At 36.2% G+C, this 13,374-nt stretch overlaps 1 protein-coding gene across 1 annotated transcript; it reads left to right on the top strand.

Moving 5' to 3' along the window:
- The first annotated feature begins 2,478 nt into the window (after positions 1 to 2,478).
- On the top strand, positions 2,479 to 12,376 carry LOC114265089 (aspartic proteinase A1). The gene is given in 13 exon segments (XM_082887071.1): positions 2,479 to 2,980; positions 3,083 to 3,143; positions 7,949 to 8,043; positions 8,124 to 8,236; positions 8,458 to 8,626; positions 8,745 to 8,784; positions 8,951 to 9,015; positions 9,727 to 9,840; positions 10,043 to 10,107; positions 10,487 to 10,643; positions 10,730 to 10,849; positions 11,411 to 11,499; positions 11,896 to 12,376. Coding segments are annotated over 13 exon segments (1,563 nt in total). The 5' UTR covers positions 2,479 to 2,590; the 3' UTR covers positions 11,981 to 12,376.
- Positions 12,377 to 13,374: the final 998 nt, after the last annotated feature.

Raw genomic sequence — 13,374 nt, 5'->3', positions numbered from 1 at the left:
CACCCCTAGTAATTTATAAGACTTTGTGTTTTCAATTTGTTTAAATATTATGTTTGTGTTTTCAATTGAAAAAGAGTTTAAATATTTTGTTGAAAAAAAGTTTTCAACTAGAATATATTTTTTGAATTGAAAAAAATAAACGTATTATTCATATATATTTTTTTGTTTTTAAATGTAACTCTAAAAATAATAACTAGAAAATATGATATATGCTGGTTGGTTTTTGTTTTCAAAAACATATGTAGATGTAACAATATAGAGACATTCAATCTCTACTACTGCTCAGTTCATGGTTTTGGTGGTTTGAATTGTTATTATATTTTAAGAATCACAGATTGTAATATTTTATGGGGATGAATCATGCTGTGATTGTAATATGTGGATGAGGCATGCAGTGATCATGATATTCTAAAATTTCAAACTTTTTTTCTTTGGATAAGGCATACAATGATTGTAATACTTTTTTAAGTCATTGACTGTAATACTTTCTTTTTCTTTTTTTTCTTTTTTTTTTTTATTTGAGGAAGTGTACAAGTTGAATTATGTTGAAAATTTATAAAATTTTAAACCGCCAAACCGATTCGCATCCATCCGCCAATCCGCTCAATCCACATCCGCCGGATTGGCAGACGGATGCGGATTGATTTTCTTCAATCTGCCAATTTGGCGGACGGATGGCGGATTGGAGGTTCCGTGACCGCAACCGACCTGCGCCCACCCCTAGTTGGGGTAGCTTAGTTTATATACATAGAAGAGTGGATAGGAATTTTATTTTATCTTTTTAATTCTATTAAATAAAAAAATTTAACAAGGATATTTGTAATTTTTAAAATTACAAGGGTAAATAAGTAAATTTCAATGGATTTGTAATTTATTATTATTATTATTATTATTATTTAAGTAAATTACAAATATGCTCAAAATACAGATTACTCCTATAATTTGAAAAATTATAAATACTTCTTTGTCAAAATTTGAAATTTCTAATTGCTTTTTTTTACAATAATAAAATTTACCTAAATTAATAATTCAAATAAATTTCTAACATCATTTAAAATTATTAATTGATTTAACCATTTATTAATAAAATGGTCACCTGTTATGAAATTATAAATTTCAGGAGACAGGTTCTAAAATTTAGAATCACAAGGGCAATTTATATTATAAAAAAATTGGGGGGGAATGATTAGTCTCTGTGTTTAGTTTGTGATTATGTGGAATCAATATGTTTATTTATTTATTTTTATTGCGATGAATTTGATTAACTGTCAATCTAGGTTTAGTGTTGCTCTTTATATTGGGGTATTTTGTTATAAAAAAGTAATAAAGGTTCTCATTTTTAACATGCATTGAACTTAATCTTTAATAAATAAATAAATAAATAAAATTTTCATTGAACGAACTTAACACATATTTGAGGTTGGATTTTTATTATTTGTGAGAAAAATGCTTTATTAGTGGAATTTTTTTATGTTTTCTTCTTTTTCCCCATCTGTTTACTATCTTCCTTCAAATTTGTCTTGGGAAAATCAGAATTTCTTTTAGGGCTGTGACAGCATTACTAAGATATGAGTAAATTAAATGAACCATCCTTATGGTTTGGCTATATTATACTTGTGGTATGGAAAATTACATTGCCCTCCCATATTTCAAAACTTGTGTAACAGACTTACATTTCTACTGGATTAGTGTATGAGCAATTTTCGTAAAGAGTAATGCTATACAAACTAAAATCTTACGAACATTTTTAAATTAATTACATTTTTGAGTGCCCGAATCAAAGTATGAGATTTGTGTCATTTTGGTCCTCAATATCTAAATTTGTTCAATTTAGTTCTCAATGTACAAAAAGTGTTTAAATTTGGTTCCAACCTAACTTTGTCGGTTGACACTGTTGAAACTAGGGATAAATGTGTAATTTTAGAGACAAAAATGACACGGATCATATATTTTGGGACTAAAAGTGTATTTTTTTAAACGACATTCCATATCACTGAAACATCACATATTTTGAAGACTAGTGAATTTTTAAGTGAGTTTTATATTTATTCCTATCTTTATTGAATTTTACTAATGAAGTTAATTGAGGAACCAAATTGTAACAATTTTTATACATTGAGGACTAATTGACATAATTCAAAATATCGAGAACCAAAATGACAAACAACATATTGTGGGGATTAATTGAGGGGGTAATCTGTTACAAAAGTTTTGAAATAAAGGAGGTTAGTGTGATATCCCATACCATGGAGGTAGTGAATGTAATATAGCAAAACCTCACAGGTAGTCAATGCAATTTACCCATAAGATTTTATTACCAAAAGCAAGTTATTATTAGTTGGTTTTTTTGAAATACTGTAGAAGAAAGTTCATTGCTTATTGGGTGTGAAAGTTCGGGTTCTTTGTATTTTATCTAACTGTATTTTGATTATATTGATTTTCTATGTCCCAGTTTCTTATGCATAGCCATCAGTTTTCAGTTATTTGTGAAGTTCTCATATTATAATGTTTTTCTTTTTATGCTTCATATTTTAAGTGTATGTGATTGGATCAATTGTTTTATTGCCTTTTCATGAACTAAATTTGAGATATGGCTTTACAGGTCATTATGGGAACCAAATTGAGAGCTGTTGTGGTATCTTTGTTCCTATCATCCCTGCTTTTTCCTCTGGTCTTTTCTGCATCTAACGACGGCTTGGTTAGAATTGGACTAAAGAAGATGAAATTTGATCAAAACAATCGGCTTGCTGCACGGCTCGAGTCCAAGGAAGGAGCGGCACTGAAAGCGTCAATTAAGAAGTATAATCTTCGTGGTAATCTAGGAGAAACTGAGGAAGGAGACATTGTAGTGCTAAAGAATTACATGGATGCTCAGTACTTTGGTGAGATTGGAATTGGTACACCCCCACAAAAGTTCACTGTGATCTTTGACACCGGCAGCTCTAATTTGTGGGTGCCATCATCAAAGTGTTATTTTTCGGTAGGCTACTACTTGTCCGTGTAATGTGAAGGTAAATGCAATGAAGCATTTCTGAGCCATTAATCGCTGGACAATGATATCATGAATTATGCAATCTTTCAGGTTCCATGCTATTTCCATGACAAGTACAAGTGAAGCCTATCAAGTACCTACAAGAAGAATGGTTTGTATTTTGTCCCTATTTATCATAAGCTGTATGGATGTATATGCTAAGGTGTTCATTTCTTCTTGTTCACTCAATCTATTTGTTTCTTGTAATCTCATAAATGCATAGAGTTAGTACAACAGTTAAATGGAATATCTTCATGCTCCTAATCCCTATTTATCCACCCAAATATTATTTTGTAAGACCTTCAACTATACCTTGGATATATATGCAATTGAAGTCTGTTAAGCTTATTAGTTATTGAGGGAAGGAGGGAGCCTGTTAAGTGTCTGCCTTTAGTGCCCATTTGTTAGAGACTTAATGGATAGTCATTTCCTGAGTATAGGCTTTGGCTGCTTGTAGTGGTATGATTTTTTTGGGCTTGAAATATCTTTGTGCGCCTTTATCATCTCTGGAAGATATTGCTCTTTCATTATTATAATGAGTTACTCTACCTAAATGTTTCTTTGTAATAACTACCATTTTACCGAGTATGTGTCTAGAGAAGCCCATAAAGCTTTTTTTGTTTTGCCCATCCTAGAAGAGCTCAATTTCCAGTTATTGTTAATGGTGGGCTATAGATTTTTTGCTTCACTGAGCCTATGCTTGCTATGAGTGCTATGGTTTTCAGAGCAAATTTAATTTTCTGCATCTTTCTACCATGTTTGTATAGCTTGTTAAACCCACTAAACCTAACCCACTACTACCTACCACACACACTCACCTCCTCACCTAACCTACCACTACCACCTCCACTTCATCTCCTACCACTTCACCTACTACCTTCTTCTCTTCTATATATTTGATCATTGTAAACATAACAAAACATCAATATATACAACAATCTTGTAACAATACATCAATCAATAATATACATCAATTTATTTTACATGGTATCAGAGCAGGTTTAGAACCTAATATTTTTCGCTTCACCGGCGGGCGGCAACCTCACCTTAGCCGTCCGCCGGACCTCCACCTATTCCGCTTATTTTCTACACATACCTTTCCCATTTCCAATGTAGTTCGTTCCTCAGGCAACTGAATCCATAGTTGACTGTACTACACACTCTCTCCGTCATTGCCATCTCCAACCTCACAGGATGATCAGATTCACAAATCCAGAAATTCCTCCCCTTATTAGGGATAGCTTTTCTATGATTGGTTCTGCCGTTGGTTGTACAACAAGTGCATTCTATGGATTCAACCATGTGATGCCAATCGTTCAGAGGGTTGACAGGTGGTGCTGTTCCAGCACTTGCCCAACTTGCATCTTCATCTTATCATTCAGCATTCTCGCCATGAATACCGGTGTACCGGAAAACCCAACCCGCCGTGTTCCGCCAATCTAGCACAACCTGATCTACTGACCTTCACTGCGCCTTTGTTCGTTGGCTTCATCAGCTCCGGACACACCAACACCGCGACCCGAGCCGTCGCTTGCTCATGCTGTCGCCCGACCAGTTCGCCAACTTCAAACATTTGCTCACTCTTCTTAATCTCTCTCTTCTTGGTCTTGGTCTCTCTCTCTCTCTCTTTCTCTACACCAGCTGCCACCCCCACTCAACTGAAGTTATCTGTCCTAATAAAACCCCATTATCATAATCATACAAGCCTCCACTGCATTAGCACACACTACTCTGCTTCTCTCTGCATCAGATTTGCTCCATGTAGAAATTTGCAGATATCCAGATAGTACAAGATTTGGGGAAAAAAAAAAAAAAAAAAAAAATATATATATATATATGGATTTCACAGTGATTTTCATGGTTAGCACCACATTAGTGCTTGTGTGTTCTCCATCAACATATGCCCAAACTCCTCAATCTCCAATATTCAGCCTGACTCCGGCTCCAGCACCGGCACCACCATTCGTAAACCTCACGGCGTTACTCACAGTCACCGGCTCATACCACACCTTCCTCAACTACCTTCAGTCCACCAAAGTCATTGAAACCTTACAAAACCAAGCAAACAACACTGTGGAAGGGCTAACCCTCTTTGTCCTAACAGATGATGCTTTCTCATCTCTCAAAAAAGCCCTCTCTCTTTCACACCCCAATACAGACAGCACGCCACCATCCCACATGCACTATATGATGAAACCATTTTTTTAATCCATCCACTCCCTCTCTCTCTCTGGTCTCTTTTTTCTCTCCATCAACACACTGCAGCAGCAGAGGGAAAAGGGCCACACACACACACAACACCCACGTGATTTCCCATACTCTTTTTTTATTTTTAAATTAATCTTCATCTTTTTCTTTTCATTCACTTTACTGTTTTCCCCACCAAACACTATACACGGCACATGCTTTCTTATTATTATTATTTTTTTTTATTATTCTTATTGTTGTAACTAAAAATCAAAAAAAAATTAAAATTAAAATTAAAAAAAAAAAACAAAAACAAAAACGTTTGGTGGCGTGTTCCCTCTCTTTTTTATTATATATATATATATATATATCCTTTTTTTTAACTCACATGGGCGTGTTCCCTCTCCTAAAAATAAAAAAAAAATAAAAAAAAAATACTAATAATAATAAAATAACAAATAAACAAAAAAAAAAAAAAAAACATTTTACCAATTTGCACAACACTCATATTTTATTCATCTCCGGGCTCAACCCCGATCCCAATTTTACACACACAACAAAACAAAAAAAAAACAAAAAAAAAACAAAAAAAAAAAAAAAACAACACCCCCCACAGGCGGGACTTTTTTCCTTATCCCTTCTCTACACTGCCGCCGGTCTTTTCTTCTTGCCTCCGTCCTGGGCGGTCCTTGACGGTGTTGCCTCCGTGTTTCTCACTCCACTGGGCACGATCACTACTCCCTGCTCCTCCACTGCAGCATATGGCGGCCCTCCAAATCGGAACATCACGGTGGCCTTCCGCTTCAGCTCCTTGTTTTCTGCCCTTAGCACGCTTATCTCTGCTCGCGCATCCTTATACATGCGTTGGAGCAGAGCCAGCTGGGAGTTTAATTGCTGCACCTCATTTGTCCTACTCTGCAGCCGGTGCGACAAGTTTGTGACCGCCGTCATGGACTCCACACATGCCTTCAAAGTATACTGATTCGCCTCCACATCCGTTTGCACTGCCATTTTTTGCTCCACCGACTGCATCGGAAAGTTCAACGGAGCAAACCCAGTGGTGTTTGGTTGAGGTTCACGGGACACCGCACCAGTTTTCTCTCTTGTTGACTCGTTGAGGTCTGGAAAGAGAGTGAGCAGACTCCGGGAAGACGAGGCCATTTTCTGGGCAACCGAGTATTACAGACTATCTCTCGCAACAGAGTGTTACAGACTCTCTCTCTCAGCACAACGAAGAGTTTTTCAGAGAAATTCGCAGGTTTTTTGTCTCAGCCTCTGCCTCAGCCTCAGGTTCAGTCTTGGTTATATAGCCGAGGCAGCCACGCGCATCGCGCGCCTCTTGACGCTCGCCAACAACCTGGCACGCCTTTTCATGGCACGTCTTTTGATGAATCGGGCACGCCTTTTGATGGCACGCCTTTTGAGGGTACGGGCACACCTTTTGAGGGCACGACTTTTGAGGGCTCGATATCTACATCCATGTATATTTTTTGGGAAGCCTATATACACACTCATACAGTGTCTTCTACACCGGTCAGCTTTATCAATCCCTTTGTTTCAACCTCAAATAGGTTTCTATCTTTACACCTATTTGAGTTTGAGGGGGGGTTATACACAGTATCATGTATAAGTCGCTCATGACGCACTCCCTAAGTCGCCCCCTTGGTGCACCACCACAACTCTTTCTACAACGGTCCGACATGACCCCGTAAACTGTCCTACTACATCGGTCCGACATGACCCCGTAAACTGTCTTCTACAACGGTCCGACATGACCCCGTAAACTGTCTTTTACAACGGTCCGACATGACCCCGTAAACTGTCTGCTACATCGGTCCGACATGACCCCGTAAACTGTCCTGCTACATCGGTCCGACATGACCCCGTAAACTGTCCTGCTACAACGGTCCGACATGACCCCGTAAACTGTCTTCTACATCTGACACGACCACACAGTGTCTGCTTCAACGGTCCGACATGACCCCGTAAACTGTCTGCTACAACGGTCTGACACGACCATACCGTGTCTCCTATCCTGTTTTATTTTATTTATCAGTTTATTTTTCTGTTTTGTAACTCTCTCCAAACTCAAGTTGGTTTGTGTCTAACCTCCTTGAGTTTGAGGGGGGCTGTTAAACCCACTAAACCTAACCCACTACTACCTACCACACACACTCACCTCCTCACCTAACCTACCACTACCACCTCCACTTCATCTCCTACCACTTCACCTACTACCTTCTTCTCTTCTATATATTTGATCATTGTAAACATAACAAAACATCAATATATACAACAATCTTGTAACAATACATCAATCAATAATATACATCAATTTATTTTACATAGCTTGGTTTGATGTAACTTCTTGTCGTATGGGAGAGTAGCACAAATACCAGATTTTGGGAATATAGATGTTTAAACACACGGAATTGGTTTCGCATAATCAACATTCTATGGGTACTTTCGAGCGAGATTGTTTGGGGTTCCTAGATATTGATGGAACTGGAGAGTGACCTCATTAAAATAGCAAAGGTGGCTTCCCTTTTACCCAAAAGGAGAGGATTAGTGATATAACCTAGACATGATCCAATAGCATGTCTTGTGTTTAGTTGTTCACGAGGCTCTTGACATTCCATACATGCATGGGTTTAGTGCAATGACCTTTTTGTGAATGATCATCTGTTGGTAATGGCTTTTAAGAAATTTCTACATCCATCTTCCATGCAGTGAAACCTGCTGAAATTCACTATGGCACGGGGGCCATATCTGGATTCTTTAGTGTAGACAATGTCTAAGTCGGTGACTTTGTTGTCAAGGATCAGGTAAATTTCAGCAACCTCCACTTCTGGCTTACGTAATAGTTTTGTTTGGAATTGTCTATACTCATAGTTTTCCTTGTCAGGAATTTATTGAGGCAACCAGGGAGCCGGGCATAACATTTTTGGCTGCCAAGTTTGATGGCATTCTTGGTCTTGGATTTCGTGAGATCTCAGTTGGAGATGCTGTCCCAGTCTGGTATAATTTGTCTTGGTTAAAACTTTTCAACCGAAAATGCATAGTTTGCCTCTCTGTATGTGTGTGTGTCCCCATCTGCGCGCACACGTGTGAAATCACATACAAGCACAGAATAGAACTCCAGTGATTAGTCTGCAGCGCTGTTTGTTTGATTGTGATCATGGTAATTATGAGAAGTTTTTACTTCCTCCTTTGAGATGGGGCTCTTGCATATTTTACAGGTACAACATGGTCGAACAAGGTCAAGGTAAGGAAGAGGTATTTTCATTTTGGCTTAACCAAAATGCAGATGAAGAAGAAGGGGGTGAAATCGTGTTTGGTGGGGTTGATCCAAATCACTACAGGGGTAAGCACACATATGTCCCAGTGACAAAGAAAGGCTATTGGCAGGTTTGTCAACCACATCTGTTTACTTTGCATTGTCTACCTTTTGTTCATCTTGGTTTAATTCATTGTCATAATTTGTTTTGTTTTGTTTTGTTTTGTTTTGTTATCATCTTCTTGGTAGTTTGATATGGGGAATGTGCTCATTGATGGTAAACCAACTGGTAAGCTCCCTGTGGGTGCCTAATACAATTTTTTACAACCAAATATGGGGAAAATTGAAAGCTAAATGAAGACTATCTAAACAAACCTAACATTGTCATGATGATTATATTCTTGCCCCTTGTTAACCTATCGTTTAATACTTTTAATTTTTTTTTTTTTTCACAGGTCACTGTGATGCTGGTTGTTCTGCAATTGCAGATTCTGGAACTTCTTTGTTAGCTGGTCCAACGGTATGAATTTTATTTATTTTTTTTTTTTTGATGACTAGGTTTTCTGGCTAGCTTACATGTACCTCAACTAATCCTAGAACCCACGCAAAGCCCCCCTTCACGTGGATTAGGGGCCAAAGCCCGTGGGCCTAGCCCTAGGGAATTGATAGCACCTAGTGGGAGTTGAACCTAAGATCTGGTGGGAGCACACCCCCAGGCCCCAATCTGCACCCACTAGACCAACCCTTGGGGTTGGTCCAACAGTATGAATGGATGCCTTGGATCTTACTCATTTTGAGTTTTTGTTCCTCTAAAAAATTCTTCTAGGATACAAACCCCTTCTATTCTGTATGAAGGGATCCGTCATGTCACCACTAGTAGATAGTTTTCAATACATCCTTAGTTTGTCTAATATTTCTATTTAACATATTTATGCTTCGATATGTTCCAAGTGTAGAGGTTGCTATTTCACTATCTGTTTCTAATACCGTGGTGGAAATCAGAACTTAGTTTAAGTTTATGCTAGATTTCTGTGGATGTGTAGATTTAGTCTAGGTTTAACTTGCTTTGAATAAGATATAGTATATGTCAAAACAATTTTGGCTTTATTTAAAAAACTTGCTGAAATAATCTTCTTGGCTCATGATTGCATTGCTATTAATTTGCTTCCCTAATGCATTATTCTCTCTCTCTCTCTCTCTCTCTCTCTCTCTCTCTCTCTCTCTCATACAGACCGTGATCACCATGATAAATCATGCTATTGGAGCCACTGGAGTTGTTAGCCAGGAATGCAAGTCAATAGTTGAACAGTATGGGCAAACAATCATGGACTTGCTATTATCAGAGGTAAATGCTAGCTGCTATTGTGTTTACCTCTTGATTCATATTAGATTCTTTTCTTTTTCTTCTTCTTCTTCTTTTTTTTTTAATTAATTTATTTATTTATTTATAAATGAAGAGAGTAATGGTAGTTGGCCCTTGTTCTAGCTTATCAAGAATGTAGTATCCTAGCGCATGTCCTGACTTTTGACTTTGACCACTTTAACAGGCACAACCAAAGAAGATATGCTCTCAAATTGGATTGTGCAGCTTCGATGGAACTCATGGTGTCAGGTTACCTTTGATACTGCTCTGTTATAATCTTTTGGTTGTCTGCGCACTCTTGAAAGATGACTTTTATGTTATTTAGTTCACAGCATAAAGGTGCAATCGAATAGAATGATCATTGTTTAGCCTTCTTATGGAATGATCATTCATTTACAATGGTGAATATGATTCCATTTTCAATGTAATTTCTATTTTTTTTTTTAGCGAGCCAAATGTGAGAATGTTTCAAGGATATTTTGATGGAATGATCATTCCATTCCACCTTCATTTCAGTGAACCAAATACTAACTTATTGATATTGTTATTCCAACCACTTTGTTGTCGTCATAATTAGGAGATAGTTTGTTGTCACTTCAACTCTAGTCCTTCAATGCTTTTTGTACAGTATGGGCATTGAGAGTGCAGTCGATGAGAAGAATGGAGGCAGATCAGCTGGTCTACGTGATGCCATGTGCAGTGCTTGTGAAATGACAGTTGTGTGGATTCAAAACCAGCTTAGACAGAACCAGACCCGACATCAAATATTGAACTATGTCAATGAGGTGGAATAGTTATTTTATGTAGACTTGTTTTTTTGTGTTAATTAGATTGCTTCTGATGTTGACTTAGCTCTCTGATATACTTGTAGCTTTGTGATCAACTTCCTAGCCCGATGGGGGAATCAGCTGTTGATTGTGAAAACCTTTCTTCCATGCCTAGTGTTTCCTTTACCATTGGTGGTAAAGTTTTTGACCTCTCACCAGATGAGGTAAGAACAAGCTAGCTTTTCTTATAATTCTTGTTTTATCTTCATTCAGTGCTATTGTTGTTATTGCGTCTCATCTGAAATGGAGTTATGAATATATGAGTATTTTGTGCAGCTTCCTATCTTATTTAATTTAAAAAGTTAAAAATAATAATAAAAAAATTCTAAAAAAAAATAAAAAAAAATAGAATGGAGGAATGCCCGCACGCCTGTCCTTGGCTTGGCATCCGTGAATGATAATTTTACACTGTCAAAATTTTAATTTGTTATTTTTGTGCTTTCTTTTCTCATACTACTAGTATTGCCCTTTCCCTGTAACCTCTATGTCTGCTTTACTTTGATCCAGATTTCTAAATTAAAGGCAAAAGATGGTAAAACTATTTTGACGTCAATTCTTTCTGGGGGTTTAATTATGAGTGCTCCATTAACTGGCATAATTTCAGTATAAAAGTCCACACATTTCTACTAAATAGCCGGTGACTTAAAGCCACATCTACCATCTCATCTTTCTTGGGGATGTAAAAATTTTCTGACATTACATCTATTGATTGGTGGTTTGATCAGTACATACTCAAGGTGGGTGAGAGTGCTGCTGCGCAATGCATTAGTGGCTTTATTGCTTTGGATGTTCCTCCTCCGCATGGACCTCTCTGGTATTCAATATCTACTCTCTCCAATTCTCTAAATATTTATTACACCGCATTTATTTTCTGGTACTTGATACAACAGAAAACATTTGTCATAATCAATAGAAAATAAACCTATTTGGATGGAAAATGTTCCACTTTTAAAAGGTGAAGAACACTTTCTGAAGTACAGTTTCACCAATGCATACCACACCACTAATACACCCATTAGTACATTAGTTTCAAATATGTCACTAATACAGTTATTAGTACACATTAGTTCAAAAATATTTTTTGAAAAAAGTTTTACATAGAAAATGTTTTCCATTGGAAAATGTTTGCAACAGAGCTTTAGTTTCCCCTTGTGGTCTAAATATAGGATGGAGATGCTAATTAATACCATTGGCTGACTTTGTGATGTAGGATCCTGGGTGATGCCTTCATGGGTCGCTACCACACGGTCTTTGATTCTGGTAATCTGAGGGTTGGATTTGCAGAGGCAGTGTAAATGAACCCGCCTGTGTGGCTCCATGTTTCTTTCTTTACATGCTTTGGTCCGAGTACAGTTACAAACACTACGTAGTTTAGATGGTGATTTGTAACGATACTGGAGTCAGCTTTGGATAATGCTTGTTTGTGTAAATATTGAAATGCTTCCCCTCTTTTTCAATATAAGAGCCAAAGCAAGAGTTAGTGTTTACTCTATATATGAAAGTTCGAGTGTGCTCAAAAGGTCTGGCTCCATCATGAATTATAACAAATAATGTGAGTAGGTTACTGAGTAGTTTTGGATATCATGTGGTATTTGTAGTGTTCTAAACCAAAGTTTGTATTTCAGTCCTAAAACATTGTAGTGTTTTAAACCAAAGTTTGGACTTCCATCCCAATACATGGTGGATTTTTTTACCAATTTTTCATCTTTTTATTAGTTTTTGAACATTGAGGATTTTTATTTTTATTTTTTTAAATTTGGAAATAATTGGAAAAAAACCTATGTAATGGGGTGTTTTGAAAAATGAGGTTCAAGCTTTGATCTTTGTTGGTCATAAGAACATCTTTCTTGGTCTTATAATTTTTACAATATGAATATGCTTTTAATGAAATTAATTTTTTAGATTTATTTTTTAAAATTTTTAAAACAAGATTAATATTGACTATGAATTTTTTTTATTAAAAAAAAAAAGTGAATAGATAGACTTTTTTGTATGTTTCACGATTTATGTGAAAAAATTGAAATTTTAGTCCAAAATAGTCATTTTCTGCAAAAATAACAAACCAGGGTGTTGCCTTTGGCAATTTTCGGTGTATAGATTTCAAAAAAAATAAAAAAAATGTGAAATAAAAAAATTAAAAAAAATCATTTGACATGGACCACCTACACAAAGTTATGATTGGTTGAATTTTAACATTATAAATAAATTTTTTTGTATTCACAATTATACAGCTTTAGGTTTTTGAGTATTTTCAAGTTTAAGTTCTTAAAAGGCATTGAAAATAGACAGATAAATATAAATTGGGGAGAGAGATATCACAGATAGGACTGACTGGCCTCAATTTTTAACTTAAAAATGGACCTAAAAATTGAAAAATAAACCTCAAAATGAATAGATAGGTCTATGTGATCCATTTTTTAACTTCAAAATGGATAGATAGGACTTAAAAATGGATTATAGATTTAGAAATGTATAATTGTTTAATTTAAATGGTTAGATAGGCCTTAAAAATGGGCTACATGTTGTGAAAATGGACAATAAACCTATCTGGCCTATTTGTCCCCATATTTGGACTTACTTTTTCTCATTTTTTTAATTTAGAAGTAGATAAATAGACCTATCTATCCCCATATCTAGACCTATTTGTCCCCAATTCTGTTCCTAAGTTTTTTTTTTTTTAAATTTAAAA

This window comes from Camellia sinensis, chromosome 9 (genome assembly GCF_055761805.1).
Source record: "Camellia sinensis isolate YWXY chromosome 9, ASM5576180v1, whole genome shotgun sequence".
NCBI classification, from domain to species: Eukaryota; Viridiplantae; Streptophyta; class Magnoliopsida; order Ericales; family Theaceae; genus Camellia; species Camellia sinensis.
Note: the sequence above shows the minus strand (reverse complement) of the source record. Positions and strands in the feature narration are given on the sequence as shown.